Here is a 19,361-nt window from a genome sequence, read left to right on the forward strand (position 1 = left end):
ATGATAACAAGTGATGTGCGCAGCCCAGAGACCCTACAATAACAAACCAGTGTGCACAGCCCAGAGACCCTACAATAAGAAACCCCCCCTCACCCCACCACTGTGAGGGCCATTTCCCAGGATGCGAAGGGACTGGGGTGGGGAATAGATCGTGCCCATTATGGGGGGATGGAAAGAGACTAGGGGGTATCATGGGGGGGATGGAGGGGGATTTAGAGCTTGGGGGGTGCTGACTGGGGAAGGGGTAAATGTGTGGGGTAGAGAATGAAGGGAGGAGGACCCTGGCTGGGTGAGGGGGCGCTGGGCAGGAGGGGGCATAGAAAGGACAGGATGAGAGGGGCTGGAGGAGAGTCCTGGGGTGGGGGTGGGATTGGAATGAGATGCGGGGGAGGGAGACTTGTGGCTGGTCTGAGATGGACTGAGATGCCGGGGGGGGAGGGAGCGGCAATGGGGCTCTAGCCCCTCCTTGCTCACGGGTGCCCATACACTGACTGTGACCCCGACCTCTCGTGTCGCAGCCGCTGACCCCATTAGCCTCCTAGATTGCTGCAGCCCCCTCAGGAGGTCGGGGCCTGAAGGTGACAGGGAGGGAGATGGCTGCAGGGGGGTGAATCCAAGCTGGGCCCAGCAGCAGCTGGGTGGAGGTTGGAGCCACCGGCAGCCCCACTCACGCCTCCTCTCATCTCTCCTACCCCCCAGCATCACTGGCTCGGCCGTCTGCGCCTTCTACCTGGACGACATCGAGCGAGCATTCACCGGGAAGTTCAAGGAGCAGAAGAACGCCGATTCCGCCTGGACGCCAGTCCCGGAGGAGAAGGTGCCTAAACCCAGGTAAACAACACCCCTCCCCGAAATGGAGCAGGACATGTGGGGGCTGTTACTGGGCACAGCCCCTGGCCCGCCTGTCAAGGCAATGGGCCAGAAGCTAGGACTCCTGGGTTCTATTTCCAGCACTGGGACTAGAGGCTAGAACAGTGGCCTGGGCATCGGAGCAGAGGGTTGGGAACCAGGACTCCTGGGTTCTTCTTCTGGCTCTTGGAGGGGAGTATGGTCTAGTGGTTGGAGCAGGGGTAGGCGCCTCTTCCAAGCTGGGAAATGGGGTCTAGGGGGTTCTACCCTGGCACTTAATTATGTAAAGAGGTGGACACAAGGTTTTGTTAACGCAACATCGGCTCCCTTGGGGGCTCCCCAGTCCAACCCTGTGGATGGGACTGGGAGTTGGGCGTGTGAAGCAGCTACAATTTGGGGGGGCACTGCCCCCTGCCCGGTGCCAGCTGAGGTGCCACCCCTGGGCCCCTGCGCCTACATCTGGATTCTCTCCGTCCCTGCAGGCCAGGCAGCTGTGCCAGCGTTGGGCAAGCGGCCGGCTACAGAACCTCCAATGAGTTCCCCGACGAGACACTGGCCTTCATCAAGTCCTACCCGCTGCTGGACGAGGCCGTGCCCGCCGCCACGGGAAGGCCCTGGTTCACCAAGACCACCAGCAGGTACCCTGTGGGCGCTGGGGCTAGAGGGGCAGCCGAGGAAGGCTGAGGCGGGGAACCATCGAGTCCAGCCAGGTCCACCTAGTCCAGGGCCAGCTTCTCCCGTATCGCATTCGCCTCCATTAAGATGGTCTCAACCTAGGGCAAAAGGGCCCCGGGGAGGGGGCTCCCAGCCCTTCCCCCGGGAGCTGATGCTGTCCGGACGTTTTCCCTGCTAAATTGTGCTCCGCCTCAGTACCTGATGGCGCACGCTAAACAGCCCTATGCGGCCTGATCCTCCAGCTCAGCTGCGCCCAGGGAAGGGGAACTGCACCAGGCTCTGCCTGGGATTGAGGGGCAGCCATCAGTGGCGGAGGCAATCGACCCCGGGCTCTTGGGCTGGGATCCTTTGGGGCCAGTAATACTATTATTACTATTGGCCAGTGGTTAGTGAGAATAAACCACCTGGGCCCTGGCGACAGACCGGCCTCTGCACACGTACCAGTGTGCGCGGATGTGTACGTGTTCATGGGGGTGTGTTCACATGTGTGACATGTGTGCACAATGGCATGCATTTGCATGTGCGTGCGCCATGCTCAGATACGGTTCTATGTGTGCCCGGGACACGTGTGCATGCCTTTGGAGGTGTGATCACGTGTGCACAGGTATGTGTGCATGTCTGATATGTGTTTCCCTTGTGCAGTAGTGCATGTGCAGGGGCGTGCATTCATGTGCACACGCGTGGGTGCACGTGCATGTTCATGTGTCTGTGTGTCCAATGGCTGCCACGCCAGGCTCGTGCCCTGACCTCGCTCCCTGCCGCCCCCCGCAGGTACAAGCTGACCCAGCTGGCAGTCGACACAACCGCCGGCCCCCACAGGAACTACACGGTGCTGTTCCTCGGCTCGGAGGATGGGAAGGTGCTGAAGGTTCTTACCGGGACGAAGGAGAACTCCAGCGTGGAGACCCTGCTCCTGGAGGAGATCAGCGTCTACAGCCCGGCCCAGTGAGTGCAGCTGGGGCACTCCGCACAGCCCTGTGGAAGGGGCGCCTGGACGGAGGGATGGAGACCAAGCAAAGTGCTCCCTGGAGAGCATGAGACCTAGTGGATTAGAGGAACCTCCTGGGTTCTGGCCTCAGTTTTGGGGACGCGAGGTCTAGGGCTTAGAGCAGGACTCCTGGGTTCTGGCCTCAGTTTTGGGGACGCGAGGTCTAGGGCTTAGAGCAGGACTCCTGGGTTCTGGCCTCAGTTTTGGGGACACGGATCTAGGGCTTAGAGCAGGGCTCCTGGGTTCTGGCCTCAGTTTTGGGGACGTGGAGTCTAGGGCTTAGAGCAGGACTCCTGGGTTCTGGCCTCAGTGTTATGGAAGTGGTGTCTAGTGGTTAGAGCAAGGGGGAGGAGGATCACGGCTCCAGGGTTCTGTTCCTGGATGTGGCTGACTGATTAGCAAAGGCACCTGGGAGTTCAGACTCCTGGGTTCTATTCCCCTGTGCCACTGACTAGCCGTTTAGCCTGGGAGTCTTCACCTCGCCCCCTCTCTGTGCCTCAGTTTCCCCACCTGTCAAACAGGGAGAGCGCTTCTGCTGTCCCTGTGCTCTCGTGGGAGGAGGGGCTCAGGCCAGCACAGGGACTGGGGGCGCGGGCTTGGTTTTGACTCTGGCTCTCTGTGCTCGGCCCCAGGTGCAACGTGAAGAGGGAGGACAGGCGGATTTTGGGCCTGGAGCTGGACGCGGCCCAGCAGGCCCTGTATGTGGCCTTCTCCAGCTGCGTGCGCCGTGTGCCACTCAGCCGCTGCGACAACTATGGGAGCTGCCGGAAGTGAGTGGGGAAGGGCCGTGGGGTGGGCGGGGGCCTGCTGCCCCCTGGCTTGGAGGGACCCTTCCCAGCAGAGTCCTGAAGGTCCAGCAAGGCCCAGGGCTCCATTCACACAGTGCATGTGCTGGGGTGGGTGAGAGGGACGGAAACTGTGTGTGTGTATCAGGTGGGGGAATGTGTGTGTGTGTGTGTGTGCACGGTGTACAGCATGTGTATCTGTCAAGGAAGTGTGTATCTGAGTGTCGGGAAAGTGTGCATGTGTGTGTAGGGTGTGTGTGTTGGGGAAAGTCTGTGTGTGAGGGCATGGGGAGTGTACAGCATGTCTATGTATGTTGAAAGTGTGTGTGTGTGTGAGAGAGAAGGGCAGGTACAGCATGTGAATGTGTGTTGAGGGGAAGTGTGTGTGTGTATGTGAAAGGTATCGGGGTGTAAAGCATGTGTATGTGTGTCAAGGGGAAGTGTGTGTGTGTGCATGTGTGTGTGTGTGTAGGGTGTGTGTGTGTTGGGAAAGTGTGTGTGTGTGTGTGTGTGTGTGTGTGTGTGTGTGTGTGTGTGTGTGTGTGTAGGGTGAGGGTGTACAGCATATGTGTCAAGGGGGAGTGTGTGTCTGTATATTGGGGACGTGTGTGTGTGTGTAGGGTGGGGTGTACAGCATGTGTGTGTGTGTCGAGGGAGGGTGAGTGTGTGTAGGGTATGCATGTTGGGGAAGTCTCTGTGCGTGTAGGGTGGGGAGTGTACAGCGTGTGTGTCGAGGGGGAATGTGTGTGTGTGTGTGTATGTGTGTGTGTGTGTGTGTGTGAGCGTAGGGTGTGTTTGCACTGTAAGCAGCCATTGGCTCCCCCAATGCCCTGGGCCTGGCCCGTGTCCCAGCCCCGACAGGTGTAGATGTCCGACCCAAGCCAGTTCCAAGAAACCCAGAGCCCCCTGCAGTCTCTCTCTGACCTTTCCATGGCCTTTATCTGGCAATTAAAACCACCTATAAAAATCCCCCAGCAGCCCCCCTCCGAGTCGCCAGGAGCCAGGATAACAAGCAGAACCAGCCTGGCATTAGAAGCATGGGGGCCTGTCTAGTGGTTGGAGCTGGGAGGGGGAAGGGAGTCAGGACTCCTGGGTTCTATTCCCAGCTCTGAGAGGAGACTGGGCCTAATGGTTGACATGGGGGAGGGGGAAGGGAGCCAGGACTCCTAGGTCCCATTCCCAGCTCTGCCAGTGATATGTGTGATTTCGGATAGGTCACTTCCATCCTCTGAGCCTCATTTTCTACGTGGCTGAAAGTGGCCCCAGGGGTGGGGGTGGAGGGGCAGGGAGGTGATGAGCTGGTGTCTCTGCAGCATGTGTTACCAGCTGCGTCATCTCCACACTGCTAGTTTATTGCTGCTCGGTGCTCTAATCCTTAGCGCTTCTTAGCTGCCTAATCCCTGCGGCTCCCAGGACCATTCGCCTCATTGCACAGGGGTCACGCAGATGGCAGAGCCGGGACCAGAACCTAGGAGTTCCCCGCTGCCTCGCATTCATAGTTCCCCTGCCTGGTGCAGCCTGCCCAACCCGGCGGCACTGCTGGCCCTCTGGGCGGGAGGAGCTAAAGGAGCACGCTGGACATCCTGGCCCTGCTCTCACACCCACATGCTCCGGGATCAGTCTGTCATTGACACTGGCATCAAACCAAAGTCTGATCTGACACCCAAGGACGTCCCCCCACTGACTTCACTGGCCTTGGATCGGGCCATAAGTGAAGGCAGAATCAGGCCCCAGAACACACCTGTGATCAGTCTTGTCTGGTTTCCTGACTGTCCCATGCCAGCTGTTTTGAAGGCAGGTAAACCACCCCCCACATGAGCATTAACTACCCCTGGGGCCAGAAGTGGGGGATTCCTTCCTGGCCCTCAGAGGATGATCTGATTTTGCCCTGGAACATGAGGCTGGCTAGCCCCATCCAGGCTGCTACCATTCATATTGCTTAAGCAGATGGCTGAAGAGATCTGTGAGCCATTAGTGACTATCTTTGAGAACTCCTGGAGGACGGGAGTGATCCCAGAGGGCTGGAAAAGGGCGAACATAGTAGCTAGCTGTAAAAAGGAGACCGAAGACAACCCAGGGAATTACAGAACTGTGGTACCTGGAAAGATAATGGAGCAAATAATTAAACAGTTGAGTTGCAAAAACTTAGAACAGGGGTCGGCAACCTTTCAGAAGTGGTGTGCTGAGTCTTCATTTATTCACGCTAATTTAAGGTTTTGCGTGCCAGTAATACATTTTAATATTTTTAGCAGTTCTCTTTCTCTAAGTCTATAATATATAACTAAACTATTGTTGTATGTAAAGCAAATAAGGTTTTTAAAATGTTTAAGAATCTTCATTTAATATTAAATTAAAATGCAGAGCTCCCTGGACTGGTGGCCAGGACCCGGGCAGTGTGAGTGCCACTGAAAATCAGCTCGCACGCCGCCTTCGGCATGCGTGCTATAGGGTGCCTACCCCGACCTAGAAGAAAATAAGATGATAAATAACAGTCAACATGGATTTGTCAAAAGACAAACCATGTCAAACCAACCTACTACCCTTCCCGGATAGGCTAACAAGCCTTGTCGATGGGGGGAAGCGGTAGATGCGGTATATCTCAACCTCAGTCTGGCTTTTGATACTGTCTCACATGACCGTCTCGTAAATGAACTAGAGAAACATAGCTTAGAGATGATCTACTGTAAGGTGGGTGCACAACAGGCTGGAAAAGTCAAGCTGGAGGCACATATCGAGTTGGGTCCCACCGGGCTTTCTCCTTGCTCTGGTTCTAGTCAATATCTTCATCACAGATATGGATAATGGCACAGCGAGTACACTTATAAAGTCTGTGGACCACGCCAAGCTGGGAGAGGTTGAAAGCACTTTCGGAGACAGGATTAGAAATTCAAAACGATCTGGACAAAGTGGAGAAATGGTTTGAATTAAATAGGATGAAATTCAATAAGGACAAATGCAGAGTGCTCCACTTAGGAAGGAACAGTCAGTTGCACACATACAAAATGGGAAATGACTGCCTAGGAAGGAGGACTGCGGAGAGGGATCTGGGGGTTATAACGGATCACAAACTAAATATGAGTCAACAATGTAATACTGTGGCCAAAAAAGTGAACATCATTCCGAGCCGTATTAGCAGGAGGGTTGTAAGCAAGACACGAGAGGTAATTCTTCCGCTCTACTCGGTGCTGATAAGGTCTCACCTGGAGTATTGTGTCCAGTTCACACTTCGGGAAAGATGTGGACAAATTGGAGAAAGTCTGGAGGAGAGCGACAAAAATGATTAAAGGTCTAGAAAGCTTGACCTGCGAGGAAAGATTAGAAAAATTGGGGTTGTTTAGTCTGGAGAAGAGAAGACCGAGTCTGGGACATGATAACAGCCTTCAAGTCGGTAACAGGTTGTGATAAAGAGGAAGGTGATAAATTATTCTCCTTAACCCCTAAGGATAGGACAAGAAGCAATGGGCTTAAATTGCAGTTAGGGAGATTTAGGTCAGCCATTAGGAGAAACTTCCTAACTGCAAGGAGAGTTAAACCTTCAAACAAATTACCTAGGGTGGTTTTGAAATCTCATCACTGGAGGTTTTTAAGAGCAGATTGGACAAACACATGTCAGGGATGGTCTAGTTAATATTCAGTCCTGCCTCGGTGCAGGGGATTGGATCAGCTGACCTACCGAGGTTCCATCCAGCCCTGCATTTCTGTGATTCTGTGTCTGATCTGCTTCCCAATCCATCACAGGAGCTGCTTGGCCTCCCGCGATCCATACTGTGTCTGGCTCAGGCCGGGAGCATGCGTGGCTTATGGGCAAGAAATCAGGTGAGTGGCTCTGGTTAGAGATTGGAGGGGCATTTCCCAGGGGTCTGCAGTCCCCGGCACAGTGCACGGGACGGCCGTTGAAGCAAACCAGATGCGGGTTTCAAATGTGCCCTGACACAACTCAGCTGGGGGATGGAAGAATTTACCATATGTCCCTGACTAGCTGCCCTGCCCGGCCGACTCCACCGCTCACTGAGCCTGTTACAAATTGCCCACCTGGTGTGTACTCATTGCACCAGTCAAATCAGGACAGTGGCCTTTCACCCTCACTTCAGGCTCAGATTCTCCTCTCCTCTCCCACCCCTCTGCATCTGTCTCCTTCACACAGTGTCGCTCCTCTGCATCTCCAGCTGGCGGTGTCGGTCTCTCTGTCACTGCCAACTCTTGGGCTCAGTTCGAGTCGCACTTGCACCGTCTGAATCACTCCTATCCCACGGAGCTCAGCAATACAGATTGCACGGAAAGCTCTCCCCAAGCTGAGTCTCCAGGGTGCCAGTGAGGAAAGCCCCTTCCCGTCAGTGGGGGATGTAACACACACACACAGCTGTGGCGAGTGTGATCTGGTTCTCACAGCTGGCGTGTGCCTGTTCCCTGATTGCACAGTCATTTTCCCCAGCGCACAGTGGGTGTGACAGGCTGCCGCTGCCATCTGATAGCACCCTGCTGTGTACCCACCTGTGCTGTCCATGACTGGCTCTGGAGAATCAGGCCCGAGGCCCATGTGCTGGCAAAGATGGTTAGCAGAGCTCCCCTTCCCCCACCCCACCCTCCTTGGAATGCCCAGCAGCTGGGTCCCCTTGGGAAGTATAATGCACAGGGTGCTGGGCACCGACCGATGCCAAAGCTGCCTCGCTGCACCCCTCTGGGGGCAATGGCGCCTTTCTCTGTGAGCTGGTGCAGTTGCCAGGCTGACCCTTAGAGGGAGACAAGAGTCGCATGCGCTAAGCGGGCGTATTGCAGGAGCAAGCTGAGTGCCGCCGTGCCACGGCAGAGCTAGCCACGTGCCCACCCGGAAGCATTGTGCATGTGTCCATGCAGCGACTTCCCTCGGGCCCTGCCCTGTGTCAGCTGTTCTGTTCAATTCCCGGTTCCCCCATCACCCTGGCTGGCCAGGACCCGGCAGGCGTGTGCCCCAGAGCGCCCTCTGCTGGAGAAGACACCTGCGTGGGGACCATGAGAAAACCACAGGGCACAAAACGTGTAATTAGCCTCATTAGGGCCGCAGCACAAATAAACCCCACTGCCGGCTCCTAGAGTGTATGGAACTCGGCGGCAGTACAGCCACGCCTCCCAGCTGCATCTAATTAGGATCTTGTGCTGGGGAACAGCTGCCTGGGGAATACTGGGCTCTGGGTTCGGTTATGCCTGGGAACATGCACAGAGATGGAGACACAGTGGCACTAGCCAGAGGGCTCCCCAGCGTGTCACTTTCTGAAGCTGCAGAACAGGGCGTCTAGCGGGGGACACATGGAAGGCTCCATCCCTGAGAAAGCTCGGGACAAACCCCACTCCCTGGCTACATGGGCAGCTGGGCTCACCCACAGAGCAGCCACAGCAGCTCCTGCAGCCTCCGCCCCCCGGACTCCTGGGTCCTCAGCCTGCCTTAGGAGTCCCGCCAGATCTGGGTGTTAGAAAGGAACCCTTGAAACCCAGCCCATGTGGGGCCGGGAGGAGAGGAGGAAGGTGGAGCTGGTAGGAACATTTTTTATGAACTGAAATTTCATGGAAGCCGAAATGTTTTGAGACAGGCTGCGACGAAGCGGGTTTTGGAGCGGAGGGAGAGTCATGTTCTGTAGCCTGGGGAAAGAGCCAGATTCTGCCTGGAGCAGCGTGCTCCGGGTCAAAAAATTCAGCTTTGACCCAGGCAGAGCAGGGACTCCCCGGTCCCCGGCCATTGGCCTCACATCCTGGGACATTTCAACTGCTCTCTTTGGCAAAAACGGTTGGAGAGGCTTGGCTTCCGTCCCAGGCAGAAGGACAATATGTTTCTGCACCTCGAAAGGGGATTGTCTGGTTGGCTCTGGAAAGGGTCCGAGCGGCGCGATAGTGGGGGAAGGACAGAAATTGAGGCTGCTGGTTTGTCAGTTCCTGGGATCATGCTGTGCATTGGGTGTTAGATGGTTTACGGTGAAATGCTTCAGTGTCGACCTCGGGTGTGCTCCCATCCCTGTCGTTAATCCACCTCCCTTAGTAGCTGTAGTTAGGTTGGAAGGAGAATTCTTCCATGGATCTAGCAAAGTCTGCACCGCATCAGTCACACCCCTGAGCAGTCCCATAGCTGGGTTGACCTAGTGTAAACTAGGCCTCCGAGACTGCTCCTGCGCCCTCCACTTCTCTTCTCTGGGAACACTGTATCAGGAGCACAACCAGAGTTTTGCTAAGGACGAGGCCCAGATTCCCTGCCCAGCTGCCGTATCTTTGAGTGGTGTTGTGACTCCCTGTGTCAGGTAGCAATGCCATGCTCTCAGATCGGGTCCATCCGGCCTTCGGTCGTCTGGTCAGGGGCCACCTGGATCCCACCCCTCATTGTGACCCCGTTCTATGTACCCTCCCTCCCTCTTGGAGAGGAGTCAGAGAAGAGCCACAAGATTGAGGATCGGAAAACCTTATAGTGAGAGACTCAAGGAGCTCAATCTGTTTAGCTTAACAAAGAGCAGGTTGGGGGGTGACTTGATCACAGTCTAGTGGTACATAGAGGGGAGCAGAAATTTGAGAATAGAGGTCTCTTCCATCCAACACAACCCAACAGCTGGGAGGTCAAGCTAGGGGGGTGGGATAGCTCAGTGGTTTGAGCCTTGGCCTGCTAAACCCAGGGTTATGACTTCAATCCTTAAGGGGGCCATTTAGGGATCTGGAGCAAAAATCTGTCTGGAGATTGGTCCTGCTTTGAGCAGGGGGTCAGACTAGGTGACCTCCTGAGTCCCTTCCAAACCTCTGGACTAGGAATTTTTCACAGTGAGGGTTATTAACCATTGGCCCAGCTAATGACCTAGCAGCACCAGGGACTTTCCTTCATTGGACATTTTCAGATCAAGACCAGCTGCTTTTCTAAAAGACCTGCTAGCGTTCAACTCGGACTAGGAATTAATTCAGGGAAGTCCTATGGCTGGCGGTCAGCCAGGAGGTCAAACTAGATGATGAGAGTGAAGCCTTCTGAGCTGAACATCTCTCAGTCTGGGTCACCCCCCGTCTCACCTGTTCTATAAGCCCCACAGCCTTCCCTGAAAGAGAGAGATCTAGGCAAGTGGCCCCATCTCACAGATGGGGAAACTGAGGCACAGAGAGCCTGGAATGAATGGAGAGAATCGAACGCAGGACTCTTGATTCCAGGTTCCCCTTTCTCTAACAACTGGGCACCACTCCCCTTCCCAAACCAGGAGCAGAACCCAGGCATCCTGACGCCAAGTCCTCCCTGCCCTAACCATTACATCACACTTCCATGGAGACACTGCCTATTCCATATGGGGTGTTTTATGGGGTCTTCATGACCCCACTAGCTCATCGCAGCCACAGGCTGGATGTTGTTTGTGAAGTGGAAACCTTAATGAGGGGAGAGTGAGGACCTGAGAGCAGCCCGGCTCTGCCATGCAGTGACCCTGCATCCAGAAGGGTTGGAGGCAAGGGTGATAGTGTGAATGAGAGCAGTGTGGGGGAGTCCCTTTACTGAGCCTCATTTGTCTCCGAGCCCAGGTGGTAGGGGGCAGGGTGGAAGAGCCCTCTCCTAACCGCCTATCACCTGAATTCCAGATCTCCTGGGTTCTTCACTCTCGCTCCTTCCTGATGGCCTTCCCTGCTTCCACCCCCCCAACTCCTTCCTACCTTTGCCACGAGACCAAGACCCAACTGATCCGACATCAACCCAACTAACCAGCCAAGGGAAGACATTATGTCAGGCTCCTCCAAGCAGAGCGAGGGCTGGGGGTTTGCGGGGAGGGGGTGCTTTGGGGGAGGGGATCCCTTGCCTCTAGCTTTATCTCTGTATCATTTTCCTGGAGTGCCGATTAACGAGCGGAGGGGCTAATGGAGGCGACAGGCTCCTTCACCGCGGTCTCCCTTGGTTTCCTTCCAGGGCCGGATTCGAACAAGATGTTGAGAACGCCGCCAAGCAGCCGGGGAGCTGTCAAGGTACGTGGGGCTAGGGCCGCCTCCCCCCCAGCAGCGGCAGCTGCAGGGGCAGGAAGCACTGGGGGTCTCCGCGGAGGAGAAACGGGATGAGTCAGCATCCCGGGCTGCCCATAAAACAGGCTTGGCCCAGCAGAACAAAAGTGGCCGTATGCCCCCCGAGGCCCGGCTCTGGCAGCCTGGCGGCAGGCGAATAGCTGTTGCGTGGGAACGTGAACCTCATCTGAGGAAAGAGGAGGAGGCAGCAGCCATCATGGTTTCTTCATCATGGAGCCTCTTTAAATTGCGAAAAAGAAAAATTCCCATCCGGTTCGCAGCCCCCTGTGATATCGCAGCTGTGGGGCCAGCGGGGGGCCGGGTTCTGCCTGTTGTGGAGAGATGCAAAATTTGGAGCTGGATTCTAGGGGGAAAATCCTCGTGTTTCCATCCTGGGGTACTGGAAGGATCTGGGAGGCAAGGAAGGGGGTATGGGGCCTTTTGCTGCTGGGAGGTTAGTGCCGAGCTGTGCCCAGGCCAGGGCACTGGCTGGCTAAGGGGAGCTGGGAATGGATTGTGGGGACTTGCCTTGCTGGGGTGCTGGTAGCGTGGGGCCTGTTACCTCCCGGGCTCTGGTTCCCACCTGGTGACCCAGAGCTGTGACCATGGGGGCAGTTCTTGCTAAAAGCCCCATGTGCTGAAGCCACAAGGGCCTCAGTTTGCAAACCGAGCTCCAGGCCTCCCTGGCTGGGAGCGCTGAGACCCGCGGGGCCGCCCAGACCCTTAGCGGTGGGTGCTGCTCAGACGCAGGGAGCGGGTGGACCAGGTGCTGGCCTGGTCGGATGAATCCCTGAACCCCCCCCCGCCCTGTAGTTTCCCACCCTGACATTCCCCCCAGCTGTGCTGCAGTCTCCCCGTTCCTGCCCCCTCTCCCCGTTGATATCTAGCTCTCTCTCTCTTCTCCTTTCTGTAGACGCCGTGACCTCCACGGGGAATCACAACAGTGCCAGTGACTCATCGTATGGTCAGTGACCCCCTTGCTCGCTTTCAGCCTCCTGCCAACCCTGCCGCCCCCCAGATCCCTCACCCCCAACCCTCTGTGACGTCTCCTCCCAAGGCCCCGGGGAGGGACTGGCCCTACATGGCTTACTCCTCATCGCGGTTCTGCTCTGGCCCCCCACCCCAGGGCCGGGGAGAGTTTGAGGGTGGGTTACAATACAGAGGGCTTGTCCCGGTTTCACTGAGACCCCAACATTGGTATGTCCCATGAGCACGCCATGCTGGGACGCCATATTGAGACAGCCTACGGGGACAGAACAGTGAGACCGCCCATGTTGGGATGCCATATTGGGCTGCCCCATACGGACTCTATGTTGGGATGTCACGTTGGGGCTTCTCATGGGGATAACCGTTGGCAATGCCGTGTTGGAGAATTTCAGGGGGATACCATGTTGGGACATTACAGTGGGACACCTCATGGGGACGCCATGTTGGGACACCTCAGCGGGAGGCCATGTTGGGACAGGTTATGAGAATGCTATGTTGTGAGGCCATGTTGGGAGACCTCATGGGGATGCCATATTAGAACACCTCATGGGGACACTGTGTTGGGACACCTCATGGGGACACTGTGTTGGGACACCTCATGGGGACGCCATGTTGGGACACCTCAGCAGGAGGCCATGTTGGGACAGGTTATGAGAATGCTATGTTGTGAGGCCATGTTGGGAGACCTCATGGGGATGCCATATTAGAACACCTCATGGGGACACTGTGTTGGGATGCTCCTTAGTGACGCCATATTGGGTTACTCCATGACGGTGCCATGTTGGGAATCCCCTGACCACCCCCCCTCCAGAGTATTAGCATTGTGCCACTGGCCAGGACCCCCCTATCTGCAGTACCACCATTGCTTCCTGTTGGCTAAGAGTAACACCCTCCATGAATCCCCCACACCTTCCTATTGGGACAGCGATAAACTCCCTCAGGGCCAGGCCCGTGTCTCTTGCTCTGGGAGTCCGGGTCTGCTGAAGCCTGGTGTCCAAAGATGGCTCCCACCAGGCCCAACCACGCTCAGACAAAATGCTTACCAGCCAGTGAGGCTTGGCAAGGTGGCAAAATGGAGAGAGGGCAGAGGGTGCCCTCCATGGTTGCCAGGAGTTGCGTTGCTAGTCTGTCACCATCCACACCGACACTAACCGTGTCCCCTGGCCGCCATCGCTAACCCTGTCATCTCTCATCACCCCACCCGCCATCTCTGCTCATCGTCACTCAGAACGTCCCACATCCCTCTCCTCCAGGGCAGGGACGGAGACGCTGATCCCCAGGGTCTGGAGAGAGGTTGGGAACCCAATGGCTCCCTCACCAGCTGTACTGCACAGCTTGAGTCAGGCCCCGCGATGACGGCCTTCAACCCTAAGGTCGTGCTGTGAATCCAGCGGGCCAGATCCTGGTTCTGTGCGCAGCAGCAGCAGAATTCCTCGTAGCCCCCGGGCAGCCAGGACCCGACCTGTCCTCCCCCGGGGCTAGGTCCGGAGGAGAAAGCAGGGCCAGACAGCTGCGTGCATAGTCCCTGTTCGAAGGAATGCAGGAAGGGGCAGCTGGGCTTATTGAAGAGAGGGGTTAGATTGCGGCGGGAGATGCCCCCTGGCATGGGGTGGGGGCTGAATCTGAATCTGTCCTTCGGAGCGTCACGAAGCGCCGCGGCATGGGGCAGAGTGCGGGGTTGGTTTCTCTCTCGTTCATCTTCTCACCCCTCCGGACTAGGGCTGAGGACACAGGGCCGGCCATGCGGTGCCATACCAAGTGAGGTGCTGGGCCCAGGCTCTGAGCGTGGGGCTCACGCCGGCTGCTCTGTACACAGAGCCGGGCACAGCATGGGCAGGTGCCTTGCAAACTCCTCCTGGGCAATGCTGGGCTTTCCCCCACCCCACCCACAGCTCTGCCAGTGCCCCTCAATCCCAACCCGCAGCCCCCTGCTAGCCCAGCTCTGTGCTCCCCCCACAGCTCTGCCAGTGCCCCTCAATCCCGACCCACAGCCCCTGCTAGCCCAGCCCTGTGCTCCCCCCACAGCTCTGCCAGTGCCCCTCAATCCTGACCCACAGCCCCCTGCTGTCCCAGCCCTTTGCTCCCCCCACAGCTCTGCCAGTGCCCCTCAATCCCGACCCACAGCCCCTTGCTGTCTCAGCCTTGTGCTCCCCCCACAGCTCTGCGGTGCCCCTGAATCTCGACCCACAGCCCCCTGCTAGCCCAGCCCTGTGCTCCCCCCACAGCTCTGCTGGTGCCCCTCAATCCTGACCCACAGCCCCCTGCTGTCCCAGCCCTTTGCTGCCCCCACAGCTCTGCCAGTGCCCCTCAATCCCGACCCACAGCCCCCTGCTGTCCCAGCCCTGTGCTCCCCCCACAGCTCTGCCAGTGCCCCTCAATCCTGACCTGTAGCCCCCTACTAGCCCAGCCCTGGGTCCCCCCACAGCTCTGCCAGTGCCCCTCAATCCTGACCCCCAGCCCCCTGCTATCCCAGCTCTGTGCTCCCGCCACAGCTCTGCAGTGCTCCTCAATCCCGAACCCCAGCCCCCTGCTATCCCAGCCCTGGGCTCCCCCCACAGCTCTGCTGGTGCCCCTCAATCCCGACCCGCAGCCCCCTGCTATCCCAGCCCTGGGCTCCTCCCACAGCTCTGCCAGTGCCCCTGAATCCCGAACCCCAGCCCCCTTCTAGCCCATCCCTGTGCTCCCCCTACAGCTCTGCCAGTGCCCCCCAATCCCGACCAGCCCAGCCCTAGGCTCTCCTGAGCTATATCACAGGCAAGCCTTCTGCGCCTAGGCCCACCCTACAGTGGTCAATGGGGCCAGCGAGTGGGCTCCTCCTTCCCACACCCTCAAGGGGGGTCTCTCTAGGGCAGGGCCCAGGCCCATGGGCAGGGGGGCAGGGTGTGGTGGAAGCTCTCCCTGCATATGCTCTGTGCAGAGCCAGCATTGGTGTGTTGCAGCCACCAGTGGGATGGATCTGGGCGCGGGTATTTTACCATCCAGCAGGAGGTGCTGGGCTACCTGCTTTGTGGCTGACTTTTGGCCCTTTGTGCCGGCGCTGGGAGTCACTGGTGATAATGCAGTAGGTGGAGGGGGTGACCCAGCCCGACCCCGACCCGGATCCCGCAAGGGTGCAGGCTCATGCTGCTGTCACCAGCCTGCTGCGTCTCCCTGACGTTTTTCTTTGTTGCTGGTAACACAGGGCAAGTCCGAGCAGCGGGCCCCACTGCCAGTGCCGCATCCTTCCCGGCGCCCACGGGCCGTACCCAGGCGGGCACGGCCCGAGATGCCCGGCCCGCCCCTGGCGCCGGGGACCCACGCTCCACCTTACGCGTGGCTGTAAACACTCAGGGTAAGAGGGGATGTGCCCGCGCGGAGCTGCACGATGGGCTGTCACCAGCACCATTAACTCAAGCCCCGGGGCTGTGGCGGCTGCGGTTCCCCAGAGCTAGGATTAACCCGTGGGAGCATGGCACCTCTTTGCAAGCGGAGAATAACCAGCTCTCTCCCTTTCAGTGGTGTTCGGCAGGGGGAATCTTCTCTGCAGTGCATAACCCCTGGTGTGCAAGGAGAGGGACAGGATCGGGGGGCCAGGAGGTGTGTGCGTATGAGAGCGGTGTGGGGCCGGATTCAGGGCCCGTCTAGCCCAGTGTCCCATCACTGGATGCTGCAGGAGGGGCAGTGAATGCCACCGCAGGCGGGGATGCTGCTGGATCAGGGTGGGGATTAGGTGATGCAGCAGGTTTTTCATCAGAAACTGATACTTTTTGCAAGTTCGCGTGGGACGTTCTTTGGGCCAGGCTGGGATTTCACTTGCTGGGGGAGAGAAATACATAGAGAGAGAGAGAGCCTCCTACCCCAGAGGAGCCAATCGCCCGGTGCCCACTGCTGTCACGTGGTACGGGGCGATCTGTGGTCAAGTCCCTGCTCTGAACCTCAGGCTTCCGCATTGCAGGCGACAACCCTGATCCCTGGGCTGCTGGCTGTTCTGGGGAGGGACAGTGCCGCTCTCGCTGCCTGGGTTTCCATGAAGAATGGCAAAAGGGCGCGGGGTTAGCCCCAGGCCACACAGGGGTCGTTCTGAAAATTGTCATGGGTCAGGAGAGAGAGTTCCCACCTGGCTATAGTGGTGTGTGTGTGTGTGTGTGCGCGCACAGAGTGCTGTTGGGGGACGTGTGCACAGGGTGCTGTGTGTGTGTGTGAGAGGTGTGCACAGGGTGCTGTGTGGGGACGTGCACAGGGTGCTTTGTGTGTGTGCGAGGCCTGCATAGGGTACTGTGTGTGTGTGTGTGTTGGTGGGAGGTGTGCACATGTGTGGTGAGCAGTTTGTACGTGTGTGTGTCACAGAGCGGCTCATCCTTAGCTCGTCTCCCTTCGATCCCCCAGGCCATACGCAGCAGAGCTAGTGTCGTGATAGGGAAACAGGCCCAAAGAGGGGCCGGGACTTGCCCAGGGTCCCAGAGGGAATCAGTAGCAGAGCCAGTCCCACACCCTGTCCCCAGCACGAGTAGGACTCCTGCGTTCTGTTCCAGGCACTGGGTGGGAGGTGGTTAGAACAGGAATCTGCCCAGTGTCCCTGCTGCAGGCAGTGGGACCTTTGGCCTCGCTACCCCAGTGTCCTGCCCTCTGCTGCTGAACTCAGAGTGAGCGCTTGGCACTTGCCACTGCTCCCTTAGTGCCACCAGGGAAGGAGCCATCAGGATTCGGGTGCTGGGGAGTTGTGCTGCACAGACAGATCCGCAGCTGGGGTAGCTCTTCTGAAGTCCAGTCCCCCACCCCCCTCTAGGCATTGGGCTGCACCTCCCCCACAGAGCCTGGGAGAGAACCCAGGAGTCCTGACACCCGCTCTATCCACTAACCCAACACAGGGACCCAGAGCAGAACTCAGGAGTCCTGAGTCTGCTCTAACCACTAACCCAACACACGGACCCAGAGCAGAACCCAGGAGTCCTGACACCCGCTCTATCCACTAACCCAACACAGGGACCCAGAGCAGAATTCGGGAGTCCTGAGTCCACTCTAACCACTAACCCTACACAGGGACCCAGAGCAGAACCCAGGAGTCCTGACATCTCCTCTATCCACTAACCCAACACAGGGACCCAGAGCAGAACCTAGGAGTCCTGACACCTCCTCTATCCACTAACCCAACACAGGGACCCAGAGCAGAATCCAGGAGTCCTGAGTCTGCTCTAACCACTAACCCAACACAGGGACCCAGAGCAGAACCCAGGAGTCCTGACACCTCCTCTATCCACTAACCCAACACAGGGACCCAGAGCAGAACCCAGGAGTCCTGACACCTCCTCTATCCACTAACCCAACACAGGGACCCAGAGCAGAATTCAGGAGTCCTGAGTCCACTCTAACCACTAACCCAACACAGGGACCCAGAGCAGAACCCAGGAGTCCTGACACCTCCTCTATCCACTAACCCAACACAGGGACCCAGAGCAGAACCCAGGAGTCCTGACACCTCCTCTATCCACTAACCCAACACAGGGACCCAGAGCAGAACCCAAGAGTCCTGACACCTCCTCTATCCACTAACCCAACACAGGGACCCAGAGCAGAACCCAGGAGTCCTGAGTCTGCTCTAACCACTAACCCAACACAGGGACCCAGAGCAGAACTCAGGAGTCCTGACACCTCCTCTATCCACTAACCCAACACAGGGACCCAGAGCAGAACCCAGGAGTCCTGACATCTCCTCTATCCACTAACCCAACACAGGGACCCAGAGCAGAACCCAAGAGTCCTGACACCCGCTCTAACCACTAACCCTACACAGGGACCCAGAGCAGAACCCAGGAGTCCTGACACCTCCTCTATCCACTAACCCAACACAGGGACCCAGAGCAGAATCCAGGAGTCCTGAGTCTGCTCTAACCACTAACCCAACACAGGGACCCAGAGCAGAATTCAGGAGTCCTGAGTCCACTCTAACCACTAACCCTACACAGGGACCCAGAGCAGAACCCAGGAGTCCTGACACCTCCTCTATCCACTAACCCAACACAGGGACCCAGAGCAGAATCCAGGAGTCCTGAGTCTGCTCTAACCACTAACCCAACACAGGGACCCAGAGCAGAACCCAGGAGTCCTGACACCACCTCTATCCACTAACCCAACACAGGGACCCAGAGCAGAACTCAGGAGTCCTGAGTCTGCTCTAACCACTAACCCAACACAGGGACTCAGAGCAGAACCCAGGAGTCCTGACACCTCCTCTATCCACTAACCCAACACAGGGACCCAGAGCAGAACCCAGGAGTCCTGACTCGAAGACGGTGGAGCTCTGATGCCTTCCCCCACCTGAGGCTTGAGGTATGACAGGCTCCAGCGCTGTCAGTCCATCCCCTCTGCAGAATTCACAAGCCGAAATGAGCCCAACCCTTGGGCGAGGGAAGACACGGATGCCCTTTGCCTGGGAGACCGCTGAAGGGCCAGAGCCGAAATGGCTTTTAAAAGCCAAGCTGATTGGGGCATTAGGACTAATGTCTGTTTTAAAAACCCAGCCAGACACTCAACAAGCTATAAAAACAAAGCCAGTCAGCGAGATGGAGCTGCTCCTGGCAGGAGGGAAGGTGAGAAAATAACCATCAAATTGCAGCGAGCGCTCGGAAGCGGGCTCTGGAGTGCGCGGAAATGGGTCGCAAAAAGCAGCCAGATTATCCCCCCGCCACAGATGAAAGGCTTGTCTGGCCTTACCCAGTCAGCACTGGCAGCAGGATGGGCCACAGATCGCTGGCAGCTCTGAGCCCTGGGTAAAGTCACCGACCCAGCAGGGTACTGGGGGATCAGAGGGGATGATTTCAGGGGAACCTCCCCCACCTCCCAGAAAAAAACAGCTCCTCACACACACCCCTTATATATACTGCCTGGAAAATCAGTGATGGAGTTGCAAGCTGATGGTTAGCACACGGGACTGGGATGCAGGACTCCTGCGTTCTGTTGGCTCTGGGAGGGGAGTGTTCGCTAGTGGTTAGAGCCGATAAATGGTAGTCACGAGTCCTGGCATCTCTTCCCAGCTTGCAGGCAGGCAGTGGTCTCTTGTGGTTAGAGCAGAAGGGGCTGGGAGTTGGGACTCCTGGGTTCCAGTCTTGGTTCTGGGAGAAGAGTGT

At 57.5% G+C, this 19,361-nt stretch overlaps 1 protein-coding gene across 2 annotated transcripts in view; it reads left to right on the top strand.

The window, feature by feature from the left end:
• SEMA6C (semaphorin 6C) overlaps nucleotides 1-19,361 on the top strand; it is a 92,464-nt gene that overhangs the window by 64,084 nt on the left and 9,019 nt on the right. The window contains exons 12-19 of one of the 2 annotated variants that reach the window (XM_030542447.1): nucleotides 700-831; nucleotides 1,332-1,487; nucleotides 2,296-2,469; nucleotides 3,145-3,282; nucleotides 7,036-7,113; nucleotides 11,183-11,238; nucleotides 12,185-12,235; nucleotides 15,440-15,589. In XM_030542447.1, coding sequence (XP_030398307.1) covers nucleotides 700-831; nucleotides 1,332-1,487; nucleotides 2,296-2,469; nucleotides 3,145-3,282; nucleotides 7,036-7,113; nucleotides 11,183-11,238; nucleotides 12,185-12,235; nucleotides 15,440-15,589 — 935 coding nt within the window. The remainder of the gene's footprint in view (nucleotides 1-699; nucleotides 832-1,331; nucleotides 1,488-2,295; nucleotides 2,470-3,144; nucleotides 3,283-7,035; nucleotides 7,114-11,182; nucleotides 11,239-12,184; nucleotides 12,236-15,439; nucleotides 15,590-19,361) is intronic. The other variant, XM_030542448.1, reaches the window with a different exon arrangement.

This window comes from Gopherus evgoodei, chromosome 24 (genome assembly GCF_007399415.2).
Source record: "Gopherus evgoodei ecotype Sinaloan lineage chromosome 24, rGopEvg1_v1.p, whole genome shotgun sequence".
Lineage (NCBI taxonomy): Eukaryota > Metazoa > Chordata > Testudines > Testudinidae > Gopherus > Gopherus evgoodei.